We start from the raw sequence: 22,775 nt of genomic DNA, 5'->3' as shown, positions 1-22,775 counted from the left end.
TTCTGACTACTTTCTTCTAGAGCAGGGGTGGGGAACCTTTTTTGTGCCAAGGGCCATTTGTATGGGGAAAAAATTCTTCGGGGGCCATATGTAAAAATTTCTCTTACAAATTGTCCTGCTGCAGCCGTCCCTCGCTCCGGCGGCTGCCACTGAATAGGAGTGACAGTCTCCGGCTACTGCTGATTAAGAGGAATCTCGTCAGAACTACCGACCTCTCGTGAGAATTCCCCTGTACTTCCGGCAAAGCTGCCAGGTGGGTGGGAGGGCCACTCAGACCGGTTAGTTCCCCACCCCTGTTCTAGAGGGTGCTAAATAAATGAGAAGTAGATTCTGATTGGTTGCCCATAGCAACACCACATGTGAAGTAGAATAAACATCTTAGTAAATTTCCCCCTTTGTCTTCTTTTTTTTTATAGAAATATTCTCTTCCCATAAATCCCATCTCAGAAATGCAAAGTTCTGTACTGATAAACTTGACCCTTATCCCTTTATGTTTTTTTTTATTATAACAGTGATGAAAATTACTGCCCTGTGCAAAATGAAGTACTTTCTTCCCTGAAACACTCATACCAAGTGCTAGAGTTTCTGGGACAAGGATCTTTCGGCAAGGTGGTGAAATGCTGCGAAAGAGGCACCGGGAGGAACGTAGCAATTAAGATCTTTAAGAACACCCCTTACTTTGCCAAGGAGGGACAAATGGAGGCAAATATAATGACGTGGCTCAACAGGAATGGAGCATATGAATATAACATTGTTCAAGCATATGAGAAGTTTAGCCACAAGAACCACACATGCATTGTTTATGAGCTGCTGGGACAGGACCTCTACCAATTTATGAGGCAGAATAGGTTCAAGCCAACACCACTTGTAGACATCCGACCGATCATACACCAAGTGTGCACTGCTCTCGACAAGATGAAAACCCTGGGCATCATCCACACAGACCTAAAGCCCGAGAACATAATGCTGGTGGACCCTATAAAAGAGCCTAACAGGGTAAAGGTCATTGATTTTGGATCTGCCATAGTGAAGTCCAATGCAAAGCATCCCAGCTATGTGACAACCAGGTATTACAGGTGAGACATAGTCAGATTAGCCCCTTGTAAGACTCAGATTAGTGTCTCAGGACAGCAGTTTTATGTAACATGAGGAATAATATGGCGGTGGGATCTTGTATACTACTTTATTTCATGTTTGTGTCAGTGTTATATAACTCCTTTTGTGCTTCTGTTGCTGAGTAACTATCGCTGTTACTCTTATACATAGCTCGGTTCTTGTAGATGCTGTCAGAAAGCGGTAAATTTAGGCCCGCCATCAGGAATTTTGGTGCCCGGCACTCATTTCCAGTCGCCCAAACCCCCCCTCTCCCTCCTCACTTGACTTACCATAACCTGGCTCCTGCTCCCCATCTCCTCTTCTGCTGAGCTGTAGCCCAAAGGTCCCAGAGCAAAGGATTCTTCAACTCAAGATCCCGGCAGACAATTAAAATGCAGCACCAGCTGGTGAGCCAATTAGAGCTTGCGTACCGTCTGCCGCTCTGATTGGCTGCTGCCACGCAAGCTCTGATTGACTCAAAAGCTGGTGCAGCATTTTAATTGGCCGCCAGCGTCCTGGGTTGAATAAGCCTGCGCTCAGGGACATGCTTTGTTCAGCACAGCGGAGGCAGTTGGGGGGTTGTGGCGGTCAAAATGAGCTGCCTGGGCCCTTCCAGAGGTCGGGCCCCGACAGCTGTAACCATAGCACCCCCCTATTGGAGGCCCTGAGTAAAGGTAATAGATGAATAGGATTTAATGGATAAGTTACTGATTGTTCTAACTGCCAGCACTGCTTGTTCTAACTGCCAGCACTGCTTGTTCTAACTGCTGGCAATGCTTTTTCTAATGGGCCCCATACATCAGCAATCACAATTTATGGATTTCCAGATCCAGGGATTTTTTGGCCAGATAAATGGATTTTACAATCTATCTGACTTTGCCCACACATTACAGATTTATTTCAGTGATCGGCAGATTTTTCCATCTAAAGATTGCATCTTCATATCTGGAAATTGCCCAATCGATTGCTGTTCATAATGTAAATAGATGGAGAAGACGAATTGGGAATGCCCACACATATAAAAAAGATCTGCAGATAATACCAGATTATTAAACATGTTTAAAAACCTGATTAAGCAATCGATTGGCGATTTTGATTGGGATTGCCAAAAGGGGGAGCCCACACATCTAAAATTAATTGTGGCAATCATCTCCATATCTGAAAATTGTCACATCTCCATATCTGAAAATTGTCACAATTAATTGCTGATGTATGGGGCCCTTAACTGCTGGTACTGCTTGTTCTAACTGCTGGCACTGCTTGTTCTTAAACATTTTAGCACCTCATGTGTGTGTACCTCTAGCATGTTAAACCTTAACTTAACTTATCTTAACATTAAACCTGAAATAAAGACTCGGAGACATAGGTTTGGCAGAAATTGTTAGCTGATTTATTATTTGAATATTTAAGCTAGTTTTTGATTTGATTAAACTAATTTAAATAAATGGTGGCCAAGAAAGAACGGCTACTAAACTAAACTCCACCCCCAAACTCAGCATACGTAATCAAACTACCCTACCAAGCGGTATCCACTCGACCTACTACATTGACTACCACCCAGCCAGGTGGTCTCGCTGCCCCCAAGCGGGAGATCGAGCGAAAGGCATAAGTCAATGAATAGGCGAGCGCACCGAAAACAATCTATATACGTTGCATAAACGGGTAATGGACAGGGGCAAACGCAGGATTTTCAGAAGGGGGTTTCCAGAGGGGCGGAGCAAAGCACAGAGATGGACACTTAGGTGACCCAGTATATGCTTTGATGTCCCGCGGGTGGTAGGGGGTATTATATCAACCGCTCTGCCTGTACGGCCTGGATCAGTAATTTCCACTAATTACCCCTTTACTGCACAAATGGTGGGAGATGGGGTGGGAGAAGGGGGCATTGGGCTGAAAGAAGGGGCCCTGATACATAACTTCCAGGGTGGTAGAGGATGTTTAATATGCAGAGATGGGGTGTATAGTGGAGTGGGCTTATTATTCATAATTTTCTGGTGGGAGGACAGCTTGCTTGACTGCAGATATCTCCAGTTCCCGGAAATAGATTTCTTAGATTTTAATGGAATTAAAAACTAGAGAATCTCACCTACCAAATGGTATTGGGGACTAGGGGATCAGAGTTCAGGAGGCAGAGCAATCTGCCAATGAGTATATAAAACTACATACCAGGTGTGTGGAGCTGGAGCAGTAACCAGCTGCTGGAAGGCTGATATCTCTGGTTCTGGGCACAGTAGAGACAAGCTTCTAGTGTCTTTCAAAGGGGGAGAGTCCCAGCTTTTGGGATATACCCCCAGAAAAACTCTATGTCAGAAAAAACCTGAAATATCTGACTGGGAAGAGCAATTAACAGGCTTGGATGGGGACCACTGCTTTGAAGTCAGATATCTTCGGTTCCCAAGGTCCGATTTTAAAAAGACTCCTGGGGGGGTTTCTGGGTACTCGGAAACCCCCCCCCCCTGCGTGCGCTACTGTGGAGGCTAATAAACTATTAACCTGCCGTTCTTTCCCGCAAAGGCATGAACCCTGATCCCAGGGTACAGCCCCACCACCAGTCTAAGACACCCAAGCAACAACCAGAAGCAGATCCTCCAGAAACATAAACAGCCCCTCTGGAAATAAATGAACCCCATCAGGCCTATACAGGTGACGGCACTTAAACTTAATCCGAGTATGAGGTATAACAGCACCGCCGGCCGTTAAAACCCACCTTTTAACAGCCGAATTAAGCTTCTGTCTGGCCTCGTCAACCACCTTAGCATCTCTGGCCCCTCTCCAACAGATACGAGGCACAATAAAAGTCCACACTAACGTACAGTGTGCCCAGGCTGCACAAATGGCCTCCAGATCACTCAGGATCTGGGCCCGCAATCTCAATTGGGACATTTTCTCGAGGTCGTTGCCACCGAGATGAAGCACCAGGACTTCGGGCACCCCAAACCTGCGAACATTCACCATAAGGAATGACTTCAGGGTGCCCCAAGTCATTCCCCTAATACCCAACCACCTAATGTATTGGGAGCAAGGAAACTCAGGCCCCCCCCCAGAGGCAACCAACCTAGCAGCCCAATAGATAAAGGAGTGACCCACTACCCACACCTTTAACCTATCGTACCCCACACCTATAAAGGAGAAGAAAAAAGAAGCCATTAGTACGGTTGAATTGTTATGAAGGGACATGGTATTGGACTAGAGGATCTGCCAAAAAAGAAAAAAAAATTTAGATTCTGATTGTGGCACATATTGGTGCCGGAGACATGCTTCAATCACAATTGAAGCCATACCAGGACACAAAAGGGAAGAGTCACAAACAATTGGGGGTAACAAATACGTTCTCGACCCCGGGCACGTGTTGCGCCCTGAACAATATGTTGAAGCGCAAACATTGAAGAAACAGATGGCTCAACACGCGCAACACAACAAGCGACTTGGCCCTCTGGTTGTTAATGGCGTGAACCGCCCCTAAATTATGACACCAGAAAAGCAGACTCCTGTTTGCCAGGCGAGGCCCCCAGATTTCCATGGAAACCATAATGGGGGACAACTCCAACAGCAGCAAGTCACGTGTCAGGCCCGACTCAAACCAAACAGAGGGCCAAGGAGCAACAGACCAACTACCAGCTAAAAAACAACCAAAACCAGTGGAAACTGCGGCATCAGTGAACAACTGCAACTGAAGATTGTCCACTACCGGAGCCAACCAGATCCGAAATGCTGGAGGAATGCAGCCCAGACCTCCAGGTCTCACCTGATCTCGCTCGACAGGCGGACTAGGTGATGCGCTCTGGCCACCCCAGCAGTGGCACGCTCCAACTTCCTACAAAACAACCTGCCCATAGGGATAACTTTGCAACGAAATTCAGCTGCCCCAGCAAAGACTGAGCTTGACGTAATGGGACTTTTCTGGCTTGGCGACACACTTCTATGGCCTCCCCGAGTTTCGTGACCTTATCCAGTGGCAGCGAGCAAAGCCCCTGCACTGAGTCAATCTGGATCCCCAGAAAGGAAAGGCACGTGACAGGGCCCTCCGTTTTCTCTTCCGCAATCGGAACCCCGAATTGATGGAAAAGAGAACGGATATTTTCTAGGATGGCTGCACAACGGGTGGACCCAGCCGGCCCCACACACAGAAAGTCATCGAGGTAATGAGCGATCCCGCTCTCCCCAGACGACTGCTCCACACACCAATGCAAAAAGGTACTGAACCTTTCAAAAAAGGCACAGGATACTGAACACCCCATCGGCAAGCATTTGTCGATGAAATACTCCTCTCCTATGCGAAAGCCCATTAACCTGAAAGCATTGGGGTGCAATGGGAGCAGCCGGAATGCGGACTCAACATCGATCTTAGCCATAAGGGCCCCTGCGCCGTATGACCTAACCATAGCCAGGGCGTCGTCAAATGACTGATAAGCCACTGAACAGCACGCTTCTGGGATGGCGTCATTGACAGAGAAACCCGCAGGGTAAGACAGATGTTGAATTAGGCGGAATTTGCCAGGGACCTTCTTGGGCACGACTCCTACGGGGGAGATAACCAAGCCATCAACTGGGGGCTGATCGAAAGGGCCAGCCATACGCCCCAACTGTAACTCTTTGTCCACTTTATCCCTTAACACTTCAGGGAGTGAACAAGCAGACTGTAGGTTTCTGAAGGAGCCCCCTCTAACTACACCCTGAACTGGCAACTGGAACCCCTGACTAAAACCCTGAAACAAAAACTCTGCAGTCGCCCTATCTGGGTATCGACTAAGCCAGCCGGCCATCGCCTCGACCCTAACCGGGGTATGAGCCCTATCGAGGGTTCCCGGAGGGAACCGCCTTGGAGGAGGAACCTGCGCCCGCCCCTCTACCGAGGCGACCCCCCCCGAAAGCAATTGGAGGCTGGGTGGTTCCCAGAACAATTGATGCAGACATGTTTAAACCTGCATTTCTGTCCCAGCTGGCAAGAGTTGTTGTTATAGGCAAAACACTTCCCCTTCGCCTGTCCTGTTCCCGCAGGCCTGGCCCCAGGGGCAGGACGTTGCGCCTGTGGGGTGCCCGGTGAAACCCTGGGAGCAGTGGAGGGGGCCGCGGCTGCCGCTGTAGCCACACCCTCGACTGCACTCAGATGGACCCTGACCACTTCCATCCACACCTCCACATCTCCACATCCTTACACCCCAGGTCCAATATGTGCAAGCAATCCTGCTTGCGTCGGAACTGCTCATCGTAAGTACGCCAAGCAGTGCCCCCATACTTGAGGTGCATGTCATGGACCATATGGATGTACCTTATGACATTCATATGCTTCTCTGGCCTGTCCTCCAGGTAGCAGGCCGCGAAGACGCAGAAACCTGCCAGCCAATTATCGTAGGAGCGGTACGCCTCCGCCCCTATCCCCCCTTTACCCTTGGCCTCTTTAAATGCCTTTTTGGACTCCTCCGTAAGGCTAAACACATACACAAAATCTCCTTTCTGAATTTTTACCCTACAGCTCTCTCTAAGGCCCCTCAGCACTGCCGTGTAGTCACAGTGCACCACCCCGGGAAGGTTACGCCTCTTGCGTGATAAGGCCGCCTTCTTCCTCCGTTTTGTCCCCTGCGCCAAGCGCCCTGCGGCCTTCTTAGCATACTTGGCGGCCCGCTTCGGGCCTTCGCCGTGCTGCCGTGGTCAGACCCACCAGCAGAAGAAGAGGAAGAAGAGGTGGATCGGGTACCCTGGGAACTGCCTGAAGACCCCCCAGAAGCAGACCCTTCCCCGTCCTCATCAGAGGCCTCACCTGCCGACTCTGGCTGAGCAGCCCAGGTATCATCATCCGTGTCGGCATCGTCAGCCGTGTCGACCTCCTCATCGACAACATCGTCGACATCTGGGAAATCCTCCTCCATGGCCGTATCATGCTCATCCGGGACGGGGGCTGAGCAGCCTGAGGCCCGGCATGAAGGACCCCGCCTACTGGCCCGCCGTGGGGTGGAATGAACGGTATTGGGGTTACGGGCAGACCTCCCCCCCAGCACCGCTACTGCGTCCCCCATATCCTGGATGGCCCGCATGAACTGGGAGCTCCCACTAGCACCGTCACCCCTCGCGTCCCGTGGCATTGCCTGCACCAAAGGAGCCAGAGCCCCAGAAACCGAGGACCAAGCAGCAGAGAGGGCCTCAGGGTCAAAGGCCATGTCGGCAGATCCCACTGCAGAGCCCCGACCAGTCCTCCGACCGTGTCGACCCCCGCGGGCGGAGCTACTGCCCCGAGCATGTCCAGAACGCCCAGGACCCCCCTCCGCAGCGTCACCCCCCGACAAGCCGGGACCTATTGCCCAGCAAGGTGGGCATATATGGCCTCGGGGACCCCGGTGGGGAATCCCTCGATATTCCCAGATACCGCCGTGCCCCCACACCTCCCCATGCCCTAGCTGGCATGCGCACAAGCAATGCCCTCCGAGCCCCAGCAGCAGGCTGGATGCTCTGAATCAGGCCCCTATCAGGCAGAGGAGACACGCTCCTCTGGGACCCCGCGGATTCACCCCTCCCGGGACCCCCCCGCCGACTCCTAGCAGGGGCCGGGGGAGCTGAGGCAGCATTAGGCCCACGCCCACCCGCGGACGCGCACCGCGACACGGCTCCACGCCGCCCACCAGCCGACACGGAGGAGGCTGCAGCCGCACCCGCAGCCCGGGGGCTGGGGCTAGCAGACACAGCCCTCCTCACACGCCGACCTGCGGGAGGCGCGGACGCCGTTGCCGCGGGCGACCGCGCGGTAAGCGTGGCGGCGGGCAGCTGGGCATCCTCAGCAAAACGGGCAGGCAGCCTGGCAGAACGCCGTGGGCGTGGGGACCGTGAGGACATGCTAGCAGAGGGAAAGGTGCTTAAATTAGGACAAGTGGAAGCTCAAGGGATAAACGTCCACTCACCAAAATCTCAGCAGGAAAGAGAGGAAGACTCCTCCCTTTCCTGACCCCATATTCAGCTAGCTCTGCCATTCCCAAGCAGTTTATTTGATCCCCGAGTCACATGCTCCCTAATGGTCACACACACACACAGCCTGGGACCCATTCCATGCCTAGTGCTAGCATTACATTAATCAACTGCCGACATTGCTAGTTCTAACTGCTGGCACTGCTTATTATAACCGCTGGCGCTGCTTATTATAACTGCTGCCTCTACTTCTTATAACTGCTGCCTCTACTTAATGTAACTTAGGATGCTGCTCATTTCATTTGCTATGACGACTTGGCATTACTGCTGTGTACAATTGTAAATTGCCCAGATAAAGCAGTCCATATTGACATGTTATGTGGCATGAAAGGATGCTAGTTTTTAGGGTCATAATAAGCATGCCCCTTAAGAAGAGTATGTCTGAGCTCTGTCATCCCAGGCCAGAAGAAGTGCACGGGTTTGGCTCTGTTATCTCTGTATTATATGTGTGCACCTGTCTGTATTTACATACATTCATACTCATCATGTTATCGACACATAGGTGATTTACTTAATGCTAAAGTGTTTAACATGTAACTCTTCCTCTCTCTCTCGGCGATACAGTATGTAGTAAACACAAAAAAATTATATAGTGGAGAGTGATAAAGTACCATCCAATCAGCCCCTAACTATCATGCTAAAGGCTGTTTGAAAAATAACAGTTAGAAGCTGATTGGTTGGTCATTTATCATTCTCCATGTTGTCAATTTTCAAAGCTTAGTACATCTGTCCCTCCCACAATCTCTCTCTCTCTCTCTGGATCTACCTCCATCTCTCTCTCTCTCCCTCTGCTTTGTCTGTCTCTTTTTCTTTCTCAGTCTGGATCTACTCCCGTCTGTGTCTCTGCACTAAGGTGGGAGATGTACTGAATATGGGATGGCAACCAGATTTTATCTATTATCTTCTAGAAGATGCTAAATAAATTGTCTCTGTCTATCACTTTTTCATTCTCTTACTCTGAACTTTGCAGGTCTCCAGAGGTTATCCTGGATTCGCCGTATAATGAAGCCATTGACATGTGGTCTTTGGGCTGTATAATGGCTGAGCTGTTTTTGGGGTACACCCTGTATCCTGGGTGCTCGGAATATGACCAGGTAGGTAGTGCTGTGCCAGATAATCATGTTTTCTATGTGGTTTATATGTATACACTGAACTATTCAGTGCTGTATCTATATAAGGTGCAAAGAGTGCCATGTGCATATGTACATAGTAACATACATAGTAATTAAGGCTGAAAAAATACATTAGTCCATCGAGTTCAACCTATCTGACTTGTAACCACTGACTTGAGTAAGTCATATCTTTAGGATTCCCTTAGTGGCCAGAAATCAATTTTGATTTAAATTCATTAACAGTTGCTGTAACCACCCCCACCGGCCATGACTTCCAGAATGTTACTGCTCTAATGGTGAAGAATCTTCTTCTTAATTCAGTTTGGAATTTCTTTTCCTCGAGCCTCAGTAGATGCCTGCGTGTCCTAAGGGAAGCGGTACATCTGTCAGAACAGACTTAGGTCTACAGTCATTAGGTCGACCCCGGAAGGTCGACTGTCCCCAAGGTCGACAGGGTTAAAGGTCGACATGGCTCAAGGTCGACATGACTTAAGGTCGACATGGGCCAAGGTCGACATGGGTTTAGGTCGACAGTCATTAGGTCGACATGAGTTTTTCACTGGTTTTTGACCCGGATGTCGACACAGTCGACATGGACACAGTTGGAGTTGAACAGCAGCCCCTTGCATCGCTCGCAATGCTTCGGGCACGGTGCCTCGCTGTGCTCGGCACACTATTTTATTCTCCCACCAAGCCCTAGTGGATGGTAGGGCATGAAATACCGCCTGTCGGCACATGTCGGCTCAAAAAACAGTGAAAACTCATGTCGACCTAATGACTGTCGACCTAAAACCATGTCGACCTTAAGTCATGTCGACCTTGAGCCATGTTGACCTTTAACCCTGTCGACCTTGGGGACAGTCGACCTTCCGGGGTCGACCTAATGACTGTCGACCTAAGTCTGGTCTGACAGATGACCGTTTCCCATCCTAAGTATAGGCCTGTGGGACCACAGGGCTCGTCAGACCAGGGAGAACCACATTGCATACTCTGCACCCATATAATCATTACTTCTTCTCTGAAGTCCAACATCAGCGGCGGCACCACACTGCAAATCACAAGGTGGCCATTCTCCTGGTGATTCTGGAATCCTGGACCTTGTGTGCTGTGGGGTCCCGTTTTGAGGCCTAGTTAGGGATGACCATCGATATGTAAAAACATTGCTGGTCATCCGTTGCATAGTTATACACTATCGATGGGCAGTTTTACTTTTGAAACGATGGCCATCCCTAGACCTAGTTGTTGCTCAAGGTGTTTGTAATTGTCTTTTTTGTGTAATAATGCGTGTCATGTGCATCCACACAGATCAGATTCATCTGTTGGACCCAGGGGCTGCCGCCAAAAAACACTCTCAACTCAGGGAGAAAAACCACCATGTTCTTCCATCGTGACTCTCCTGCTTCTCCGTGGTGGCTGAAGGTAGGAAAACTTTCCTTTTTAATCCATGTTGTGTAGCAAATAGGATACATAGTAATGTGACATCTAGGTGACATCATAGTCCGCACTGCTCGGCTATATTATATACTATATAGTGACATCATAGTCCGCTCTGCTCAGCTATATTATATACTATATGTTATTAATATCAGATCTCCAGTAATGTCAGATCTCCAGCACGTATAGTTCTCTGCTCTTTAACAATTGTTTCTTTGACGCAGAGACCTGAAAACTGTAGCCAAGAATCACAGGAGTTCAGCGATGACAGATTTCTTAGTCTGGATGACTTACCGAAGGTACTTCCCTATGAGACACTGTTTGGGGTATATTGGCTCGCTCTAAAGGTTTCATGTATGTACTTTGTGGCACAGATGTGCACTCTACAAACATGTGTATATGTAAGTGTAGGTTCACAGAAGTAGCCGCCAATCAGATTCTAGTTATCATTTATCTAGCACTTTCCACGAGATAATAGGTAGAATCTGATTTGTTGTAAACCTGTAAAAGTTATACTTTGGCTTCCATAGAGCACCTGATGGGACAGTGTGTGGCAGCGTGTGACTTTAGGTGTTCCATCTCTGGATATCCAGAGTGGTGAGCAAGGGTTTTTGCCAGAGGTGTTATGGGAGCCAGAGCCTGGGGGCTTATCGGTTTTGTTATTCTCTACAGACGGACAGACTGCATTACTGACGTAACATGTCCGCTTGGTCTCTTTGCAGGTGAATGAGCGAACAGATCTTGATGGCTTTGACTTTGTTGTTGAGCGGGCAGACAGAAGACAGCTGGTTGATCTGCTGAAAAAGATGTTGGACCTGAATGCGGCTACAAGAATGACACCCAGTGAGGCTCTGAGGCACCCGTTTCTCACCATGGCCCACTTCAAGGATTTCCAACACTGCTCATAGTACGGAATTTATTTGATGTTTTGCGGCGCACTGGGGAACATAGTGGTAGCAATATAGGGGGCACTGGGGAATATAGTGGTAGCAATAAAGGGGGCACTGGGGAACATAGTGGTAGCAATATAAGGGGCACTGGGGAACATAGTGGTTGCAATATAGGGGGCACTGGGGAACATAGTGGTAGCAATATAGGGAGCACTGGGGGACATAGTGGTAGCAATATAGGGGGCACTGGGTAACATAGTGGTAGCAATATAGGGGGCACTGGGGAACATAGTGGTAGCAATATAGGGGGCACTGGGGAACATAGTGGTAGCAATATAGGGGGCACTGGGGAACATAGTGGTAGCAATATAGGGGGCACTGGGGAACATAGTGGTAGCAATATAGGGGTACAGGCAAATTGGCAGCGTTACTTCCAAACTGTCTGCAGCCCAAAATGTAAATCAATGTTTACTTAGAAGTCATGTTACTGCATGTGGGGCTATTTCATGTAGTGGGGTGACAGGGGTCCCAGAAAATTATTTTACGGGTAAAATGCAGATATTGAGGGTCAGCTGACAATGTAGTGGTTGAAGCTGTACATATACATATGTGTATAACTAAATGTTAATAGATATGAATTAATTATTTAGATAAGGGATGCCTTGTCCTTTGCTCGATCTGAGACAGAATATTCTCTGTATAGTGTGAAGGCTTTCTTCTGCCTCATATGATTTCTTGTTCACTCAGTGACATTGTGTCTTTCTTCCATCTTCCTTTCCCATTTTCGTCTCAATGCACAATTGAGTCCTTCCTTCTCTATAACGTCCCTCTTTCTCTCTCTATATCATAGTATAGACAGTTGTGTCCGGAATATGAGAATATGCAAGAGGCCAATGGATAACTGCAGCACTGCAACTAAGCTATCTCAGGTGCAGCAGAAGATGCAACCTCAACCGATGCATCAGCATATCCCGCCTCGTCCAATGCCGAAGAATATCCAGCCTCACCCAATGCAGCAGCATATCCAGCCTCGTCCAATGCAGCAGAATATCCCGCCTCGTCCAATGCAGCAGAATATCCCGCCTCGCCCAATGCAGCAGCATATCCCGCCTCCTCCCATGCAGCAGCATAAACCATCTTGCCAGATGCATCAACATATCCCGCCTCCTCCCATGCAGCAGCATAAACCATCTTGCCAGATGCATCAACATATCCCGCCTCCTCCCATGCAGCAGCATAAACCATCTTGCCAGATGCATCAACATATCCCGCCTCCTCCCATGCAGCAGCATAAACCATCTTGCCAGATGCATCAACATATCTCGCCTCCTCGGGTGCAGCAACGGCCTTTTCAACATGTAGAAACCAGAGACATACTGCGCCTTCTCGCACGTTTGGAAGCAGAGAAATATTATGCCTAATTCACACCTCTCAATGTATAACCTTAAAAGAACAATACAGATATCACCATTTCTTTCCAAATAGATTTTGCATTGGAGATTTCTCAGACGAGTGATAGTATCTGAAAAGATAACCACCAATTCTCACATAATATGTGAGTTGGTGGAATAGAGGACAATCATAGTGCAGGTTATCTTTGGTTAAAAAGAGGTTTTAATACAAGTCCGCACTTACAACAAGTAGACTTTTTCACAGCATGTATGATAAAACCCTCAGGCAAAGCTGCTGACAATCAGATGGAACAGGAACAAAACAGCATCGATAGGTCCATATACCAGTCCGGAACCAGATGATGGAAAATCTTTGCTGTACCGCCTTGTGGATCGCCAGACAGCCTCTTCTTCCTGGGGGGTCGTCACATCAACACTCAACGCGTTTCGATAATCTTCTTCAGGAGTGTATGATACACTCCTGAAGAAGATTATCGAAACGCGTTGAGTGTTGATGTGACGACCCCCCAGGAAGAAGAGGCTGTCTGGCGATCCACAAGGCGGTACAGCAAAGATTTTCCATCATCTGCTTCCGGACTGGTATATGGACCTATCGATGCTGTTTTGTTCATGTTCTATCTGATTGTCAGCAGCTTTGCCTGAGGGTTTTATCATACATGCTGTGAAAAAGTCTACTTGTTGTAAGTGCGGACTTGTATTAAAACCTCTTTTTAACCAAAGATAACCTGCACTATGATTGTCCTCTATTCCACCAACTCACATATTATGTGAGAATTGGTGGTTATCTTTTCAGATACTATCACTCGTCTGAGAAATCTCCAATGCAAAATCTATTTGGAAAGAAATGGTGATATCTGTATTGTTCTTTTAAGGTTATACATTGAGCGCTGTGTGTTAACACCTTTTTTGTCTACTGTATCTATTTGGTGGTATTTTCTTGTATCATACACTCCTGAAGAAGATTATCGAAACGCGTTGAGTGTTGATGTGACGACCCCCCAGGAAGAAGAGGCTGTCTGGCGATCCACAAGGCGGTACAGCAAAGATTTTCCATCATCTGGTTCCGGACTGGTATATGGACCTATCGATGCTGTTTTGTTCCTGTTCCATCTGATTGTCAGCAGCTTTGCCTGAGGGTTTTATCATACATGCTGTGAAAAAGTCTACTTGTTGTAAGTGCGGACTTGTATTAAAACCTCTTTTTAACCAAAGATAACCTGCACTATGATTGTCCTCTATTCCACCAACTCACATATTATGTGAGAATTGGTAGTTATCTTTTCAGATACTATCACTCGTCTGAGAAATCTCCAATGCAAAATCTATTTGGAAAGAAATGGTGATATCTGTATTGTTCTTTTAAGGTTATACATTGAGCGCTGTGTGTTAACACCTTTTTTGTCTACTGTATCTATTTGGTGGTATTTTCTTGGATGTTATACCCTAGGTGATATACACTAGCTGCACTTTGTTTTAATTGCGCACTTGTGGTTGGTACATTTTTTGCTGTTTCCTAATTCACACCTCTGCCCAAATGTAATAGCAATATTACACTAAAAGTACAAAGGGCTCTTTGTACTTATCTGGTGATTGGAACCATCGCTTATAGAAAAAAAAAAAAATCCAATGCTATTTTGAAGTGCATGTAATGTTATGCTTGATTAGCATTTTTATTAAACTTTTACGTTTAATTTTATCCTTATACTCACAGCGCCATCTGAACCGTTCTTTCTTTTTTCGCATATATACATACATACATACATACATACATATACACATATACACACCTACACAAATACATCATAAAGAGGAGAGGATAGGCAGCAGTAGGGGACTTGGGTGGAGAGCCGGCCTTAGGCATAGGCAAACAAGGCAATTGCCTAGGGCATTTGGAATGTCTAGGGGCATCAGCAGCTTCTGCTGATTAAAATGATATGCAGCATGCCTATATTCTGTGTGTGAGTGAGGCTGTATCTGAATATGAAATAGTGCATTCATGGAAATCACTGTAACATAGCATTCTGTATGCAGGTACAGCCACAGTTGCACACAGAATATAGGCATGCCGTATATCATTTTAATCATTGGAAGCTCCTTGTGTGTGCTGGTCATAACGATGCAAATAAGATGAATATTCAGCAAAAATGGCACCCAACGTTAGCAGAACTGGGTAGGAGCTGCATGGCCTATTGAGGCAAGATGTATGAGGAAACATCTGTATACAAGCAGAGGCAGAGGTCACAGTAGTAGCGGCTGTGCGAGTGCTGTCTGTGGGTGGGTTGGTTGTGCAATAGTGTTCGGCATCTGTGTAAGGGGCATTATGAGTGTCATGTTTAAATGCATTAATAATGTGTGACATATGTGTAACAGGCATTATGTGTGTCATGTGTGTAAGGACATTAATAATGTGCAACATATGTGTAATGGGCATAATGGGTCAGATGTATTAAGCCTTAACAAGAGATAAATGCAAGGGTGATAAGGAGAGATAAATGTCCAGACAAGTGACCTGCTAACTGCCATGTTACAGCCTGTGTTTGAAAAAAGTCAGTAAGGAGCTGATTGGCTGGACGTTTATCTCTCGTTATCACCCTTGCATTTATCTCTTGTTAAGGCTTAATACATCTGCCCCATGTGTGTCATGTGTATAAGGGCATTAATAATGTGCAACATATGTGTAAGGGGCATTATGAGTGTCATGTATAAATGCATTAATAATGTGTAACATATGTGTAACAGGCATTATGTGTGTCATGTGTATAAGGGCATTAATAATGTGCAACATATGTGTAATGGGCATTATATGTGTCATGTGTATAAGGGCATTAATAATGTGCAACATATGTGTAAGGGGCATTATGTGTGTCATTATGTGTATGAAGGGCATTAACAAAGGTTGGCATAATATGTAAGGGGCATTATGGTTATAAGGACATTAATAATTTGTGTCATGTGTAAGGGGCATAACTGTGTGGTATTATCAGGGGTGCCGAGAGAAAGGGGTAGGGGGTACAAATTACCCAGGCCAAAGTCTGATGGAAGGGCCCAGTGGGGGCCCCGGGCCCCCTCTCCTAAAGTGACAGCAGCAGCTGCAGCTCTTCTCCTCTGCCCAGCACACACTGCTTTGTGCTGGTTTGCAGTGTGGCCATGGAGGTGCTTAAAATACAATATTTTCTCAGGATATTTTTCAAAGGGTATAATGTGAATAATGTGAGGAGTAATGTACATAAGAGAAAGTGGTACTACTATATAATGTGAATAAAGGTGCACTACTGTGTGGCATAATATGAATTAGGGGTACTATTGTGTGGCCATGCCCCTTCCCAGCAAGAACACCCCCTGTTTGGGCTGAGCACCGAATGTGTGCACTGTTTCTATTTATAATATTACGGGTAGGAGCACCAAAATGATGACTGCTATGATGAGGGTTGATGGTGCTGGTAAAGGGGAGCAGGGTCAGAGGCGGAACTAGTGGCGGTGCTAGGAGGCACCAGCCAAAATCTTGCCTAGGGCGTCATTTAGGCTAGGGCCGGCTCTGCTTGGGTGACATAAAAGATGAGTCAGAAAGATGAAGATTAGCAGCACAGGTGATATGAAGAATCAGTTTGTTAGAATGAGTAGATAACTGATCGACTGGGGCACACAGGATCATCGAGGATTGGGTTAGAGAGGAACAGTCAGGAAACACTGAGTTTAAGAAACTGTAGATTGGACCTTTGATCAATATGACCTAATGACCCTCATTCTGGTTTGCAAACTCACCTGTAGGTTTCTGCGGGGAATTGGATGTTGAAGCTCTGCGCATATTCACATATGTGCAGGGGTTCTATCTGGGTGCATTTGGAGACTTGCATTGTCACCGAGGTGCCCGCAGTGGGGGGAGTGTAGGAGGCAGGCAGGGGAAATTCGCAGGCCCTGCTTTTCCTGGGTGTATCCACAAAAATGCTGGGTGTGCCCAGGAAAACGCTGTGTGTCCCTATGTGAGCGCAGGCAGGCACCTGGCTTCCAAGGGCAGGCAGGTGATGTCCCCGGACGTCAGCTGTCTGCCCAGGTCTCTGAATGTCGCAGATCTAAGTCAGGAGAGACTGACTTCGCTTTTTGAGCACTGCAGAAATAATTCGATGGTAGGCGACCATCAAATGATTTCGGCCCACATGCGATTCTGCAACTGGATGTTTATGCAAGACATCCATTCACAGGGCACCGGGGGGTGGGGGGTGGGCATTCGCATGCCCAGAGGGCAGCGTTAAAAGGCCTGCTTTGCGAGCCATCCTGGATTACCTCCAATGTGTGGACAGGACAACCAAGTATGGTGAAAAGCTGCCAACGCGGATTGGAAACAGATGGGCAGATTTTATGCAGGTGAGTTGGGACTAGATACCAACAGGTATATATATTTTGGGTATGGATCAGTAGGTCTACAAGATGTTGGTCGACAAGCATTGGGTTGACACCATTAGATCAACATGCAGAAAGGTCAACATGGATCTAGGTCGACATGGGGTTTTTCACTGTTTTTTTAACCGACATGTGCTGACAGGCGGTACTGTATTTCATGCCATCCACTAGGGCATGGTGGGAGGATAAAATAGTGTGCCAATCCTGTGACGTCAGGCCACACCTCCATTCTGGAACCAGCCCGTCACCTACGTCAGTATTCCCGCGTACCTCCTCGGGAGGTTGCTTTGTGCAAATATCTGGGAATATAAAATATAATAAGAACAAATCAACAAAAAAATTAGTTAAGTATCGTGAAAACGTATGTCTAAAAAATATAACTACTGGCATTAAAGGTTCGCTCAAAAAAGCTTTAATGTACATATAAAAATTAAGATTAAAACAGAAAACTCAATGTGAAATGGTCACATAATTGTGCAAGAGACATCATGTATAGTTTTAACACTTTTGTTAACCAACATCTAGAAACTAATGGCTAATCTTTAGAAAGTATGTTTGTAGTAAATTAGACAAAAGCACTCCAAGATTTATTTTCATTGAACCCATTGGGAACCAACGTAGATCCACTCAAATTCTCTTTGTGTCAACATTTTATGTTGATCACCTCCTTATGCAGGAGGTAGAATATGGTCAATTATTTTACATTTAAAGTTGGAAAGATAATGGCAAAATTGTTTAAAGTGCTTTTCAACAGGCTGATCCAGTGGCATAACTATAGCCCTGCAGCCCCCGCTGTGGCGGGGAGGCGCTGAGTAACTGTGGGCGCCGGTCTCCGGGGCTATGGTAACTAGTATGCATCTGTGTTTCCAGGATATATTGGCAGCACCGCCCCCCTCCCCCTAGCGTAGTAGTCGGGATTTTGACCGCCGGGATTATATACCAATCCCGTTTAAACGAATGTCCGGGTTCCATAAAACTACAGGCAGTACATGTGGGGCATTGGTAACACCCTGCTTTTTTATATTAAATAACATTTGTTGTTGTTTGGTGTTAACATTAGTTTTCACTACCAGGTCTTTGATATTTCTATCCCTGCGATAACTGAGCTTAATTGGAAAATGGGATATATATATATATATATATATATATATATATATATATATATATATATAACAAATTTCCAGGGGATGGCCGGCACTCCAAACAGCAGCAATGTAGGACCGGGTGCCCTCCCAAAGGGAGAGAGAGACAGGCTCGCTCCAATATAACAGTACGACGCGGGTGGCACTCCAGGAATGAAGACAACAAAACGAGATCAAATTTCCAACGTTTCAAATGTTATTACAACACCCTGAGTAAAAATGTTGTAATAACATTTGAAACGTTGGAAATTTGATCTCGTTTTGTTGTCTTCATTCATGGAGTGCCACCCGCGTCGTACTGTTATATATATATATATATATATATATATATATATATATATATATATATATATATATATATATAGTTATAGTTATGCTTCCCTTCCCTGTTGGAGATAGAGGTCTCAGAGAGAGGTTTTCCTTTATATTGGAGTGCTCTCGCACTTTAAAAAGTTTAGACCACCATTGGTGACACGACTCCAAATTCAGCTAAGAAGGAAGAGTTATCCCCCTTCCCCTGGAATCTGTCGAATTTCTTAAAGACATAATTTGAAGATGTATTATTCTGTTCCCCTGATGAATTCACTGTAGACGATACGCGTTGGGACTTTTACTGTTTTGCCTGGGACAACAAGACCATCTAAAATAAACAAGTTTCCTGATTAACTATTTCTGTTTGCTTCATTGCACAACGGATCACCATATATATGGACATTATTGATTAGGCACCACACTACAATTGGTTTGTGTATTGTTAATCTTGTCCCATAACCCTCTGAGGACACTGTGGTGAGGCAGCCATTTCTACATATTTCTGCTTGAACAATTTCTGTAAGCGCCGTGTGGGATTACTGGGTAATATATATAATATATATAGGAACTAGAAAGCAGAGTCGTCTTGTTAAAGAATTTTTAGTGAAGAATGTCCAGTAACAAAACAGGGTACATCCAAACAGGTCAACGTTTTGATGCTGCCCGCATCGTTATCAAGACAGCATGTTACCCAATGATATACCATATATTTATATCTATAGCCCAATCCCTGCACTCTCATCTTCATATGAGGCAACCGCTGGGGTGTATAATAGTAAAAGCAGGTAAATACTTACAACCATATATAGATACAGAACAATTCCCCTAGGAAAAAAAACAGCATTCAGCAGGTTTGTAAATAATATCCATACGTACAGATTTAGTCAAAAAGTTTGCCGACATTTCGATCCCATAGAGGACCTTTCTCAAGGCAGCAGCAGTGTCAACCAAGTATCACAATGTCCACTTATCAAGGAAAAATAGAGAGGGGAACTGGGGACCAGGAAAGCTCTGCCTTGGGCCCTGCTTTTTAATAGGGTCTCTGTACACCCTACAGACTGGTTTTGTTGCTGCTGCCGCCATGTTTTCCACAAAAGTGGAATGCATGAAATCACTTCCTGTTGAAACCGGAAGTGTGGGCCAAGCTGGCAGTGAGGCCGGGATCACTAGATGTACCCATCCTATGGAATGCCCCTCCACACACAATAAGACTTTCTACAAGCCACTTCTTCAGACAAGCCTATCATATTTAAGTTCTACACGCATAACCCTCTGAAGCACTTCTGTATTATATAGCTTTTCTTCTGGACTTGCAACTTGGTGGGACAGTTGCCAGGTTTCCATGAAAACCAGTTGTTAGTGTAGGACTTGCAGTGAAATGGGGTCCCTTGGCGATGGGCTGCAAGCTTAAATGCATTGATCAATTCATGAACTAAAACCCCATTATTTATTTAATTGATTATTTGAATGTTAAGGTGAGTCAGTTTGTTGTAGTGAGTGCTGGGTCCCCTGTGTTTGTATTTACTAGAGTGTGTGGTCACAGGCCACCGCACCCCATCCTGGGAAGTGGGTGCTGTTTGCACCCCATTCTTAGGAATGGCGAGTGTGTAGGTACTTCTGTATCTATATATATATATCTATATACAGGTTGAGTATCCCGTATCCAAAATGCTCGGGACCAGGAGAATTTTGGATAACGGATTATTCCGTATTTCGGAATATTTTAACCCCTTCCTGACAGAGCCAGTTTTTGCGTTCCTGACAGAGCCCTTTTTTTCAAATCTGACATGTATCACTTAAGTGGGGATAACTTTTTTTTGCTTTTACTTATCCCAGTGATTTTGAGATTGTTTTTTCGTGACACATTGTACTTCAAATTAGTGGTAAATTTGGGTCGATACAGTCTGTGTTTTTTTGTGAAAAATACCAAAATGTCGGAAAAAAATGGAAAATTTAGCAATTTGCAAAATGTTAAATTTTCTGCTTGTGAGACAAATAATCTTACCACTCAAAATAGTTAATAACTAACATAGACCATATGTCTACTTTATGTTGCCATCATTATTTCAACTTCCTTTTCATTTTTTTGGACACTAGGAGGCGTAAAATATGAATAGCAAATTCTCAAATTTTCAAGAAAATTTCAAACACTGATTTTTTTAGGGACCAGTTCAGTTCTGATGTGACTTTGAGGGACTTGTATGTGAGACACCCCCATAAATGATGCCATTTCAAAAACTGCACCCCTCACAGTATTCAAAACAGCATTTTGGAAGTTTGTTAACCCTTTAGGTGTTTCACAGGAATTAAAACAAAGTGTAGGTGAAATTTCAAAATTTCATTTTTTTTGCAGATTTTCAATTTTAATACATTTTTCTAAGGAACACAGTAGATTTTACTAGAGAAATGTGACTAAAAATTGATTCCCCCAATTCTTTGGTTTTCATAAATGTCCTATATGTGGCCCTAGTGTGCACGGTGACCAAACCACAGGCTTCATAATAGAAGGAGCACCTACTTGATTTTGGAGCCTCCTTTTTATGAGATTATTTTTTAGGCACCATGTAGGATTCTAGGCACCATAAGATGCTAAAAGTTAGGAACCTCCCCCACAAGTGACCCCATTTTGCAAACTACACCCTTCAGGGAATTCATCTAGGGGTATAGTGTACATTTCAAACCCCCAGGGGTTTCACCAATTTTGATACAACTGGGCTGTGCAAATGAAAAAATTTAATTTTTCATTTTCACAGCTCAGTTGTATTAAAATTGGTGAAACCCCTGGGGGTTTGAAATGTACACTATACCCCTAGATGAATTCCCTGAAGGGTGTAGTTTGCAAAATGGGGTCACTTGTGGGGGGGTTCCACTGTATGGGTGCTTCAGGGGTCATTCAACCAGAATCTGTGCTGCAAAATCCAAATATCACTCCTTCCCTTCTGAGTCCTGCCATGCACCCAACTGGTATTTTTTGGTCACATGTGAGGCATTGCCATACTCGGGAGAAATTGGGGCACAGATTTTGGGGTGCTTTGTCTCCTTCATTCCTTGTGAAAATGAAAAATTTTGAGCCAGATCTGCATTTTTGTGTAAAAAAATGTACTTTTTTACACAAAAATGCAGTTCTGGCTCAAAGTTTTTCATTTTCACAAGGAATGAAGGAGACAAAGCACGCCAAAATCTGTGCCCCAATTTCTCCCGAGTATGGCAATGCCTCACATGTGACCAAAAAATACCAGTTGGGTGCATGGCAGGACTCAGAAGGGAAGGAGTGATATTTGGTGGTGGAATGAATGGTGGGTGCTATGTCGCATTAGCAAGACCCCGGAAGCACCAATACAGTGGAACCCCCCCACATGTGACCCCATTTTGCTCACCAGATTTTGGAGGGGGTCTGGCGCTGCGGCTGGTGGGGGGGTGGGAGGGGTGCTGGCGCTGCGGCAGCCGGGTGGGTGGGAGGGGGGACTGCCGGGTGGGAGGGGGGGGGGGCTGGCGATCGGTGCTGTACTTAACAGCACCGATCACCACCGATCACTGTGTTACCGAGCGGCTTAGCCGCCGGTAACACAGAAAACGCTGCAATTGGCTGTTCACATTTGAACAGCCAATCGCAGCGATCGCCGACCGGGGCTCAGGGACAGCAGACATCTCCAAACTGTCACCGCGTCTATGGACGCGGTGACAGTTTAAAACCATGACGTATATATACGTCTTCGGTCGGGAAGTACCTCCCGACCATGACGTATATATACGTCTTCGGTCGGGAATATCTATCTGTATATATATATATATATATATATATATATGTATATACACACATATATATATATATATATATATATATATATATATATGTGTGTATATACACACACATATATATATATATATATATATATATGTGTGTGTGTATATACACACATACACACACACATATATATATATATATATATATATATATATGTGTGTGTGTGTGTGTATATACACACATACACACACATATATATATATATATATATATCTATATAT

General features: G+C 45.7%; 1 protein-coding gene across 1 annotated transcript; it reads left to right on the top strand.

Annotated features, from left to right (window-relative positions):
- Positions 1 to 504: 504 nt before the first annotated feature.
- On the top strand, positions 505 to 12,906 carry LOC146071665 (homeodomain-interacting protein kinase 2-like). Its single transcript, XM_083179453.1, has 6 exons — positions 505 to 1,076; positions 9,020 to 9,143; positions 10,467 to 10,580; positions 10,820 to 10,894; positions 11,318 to 11,502; positions 12,336 to 12,906. The coding sequence occupies exons 1-6, from the start codon at positions 697 to 699 to the stop codon at positions 12,904 to 12,906; spliced, it is 1,449 nt and encodes a 482-aa protein (XP_083035579.1). The 5' UTR covers positions 505 to 696.
- Positions 12,907 to 22,775: the final 9,869 nt, after the last annotated feature.

This window comes from Crinia signifera, chromosome 1, assembly GCF_055691185.1.
Source record: "Crinia signifera chromosome 1, ASM5569118v1, whole genome shotgun sequence".
NCBI classification, from domain to species: domain Eukaryota; kingdom Metazoa; phylum Chordata; class Amphibia; order Anura; family Myobatrachidae; genus Crinia; species Crinia signifera.
This window is presented reverse-complemented; position numbering and strand designations above follow the sequence as displayed.

Coding starts and splice junctions, on each gene's coding strand:
- LOC146071665 (XM_083179453.1), top strand. CDS start 697: ATGGAGGCAAATATAATGACGTGGCTCAACAGGAATGGAGCATATGAA. Junction 10,895..11,317: donor GTCTGGATGACTTACCGAAG/GTACTTCCCTAT, acceptor GTCTCTTTGCAG/GTGAATGAGCGAACAGATCT. Junction 11,503..12,335: donor GATTTCCAACACTGCTCATA/GTACGGAATTTA, acceptor TCTATATCATAG/TATAGACAGTTGTGTCCGGA.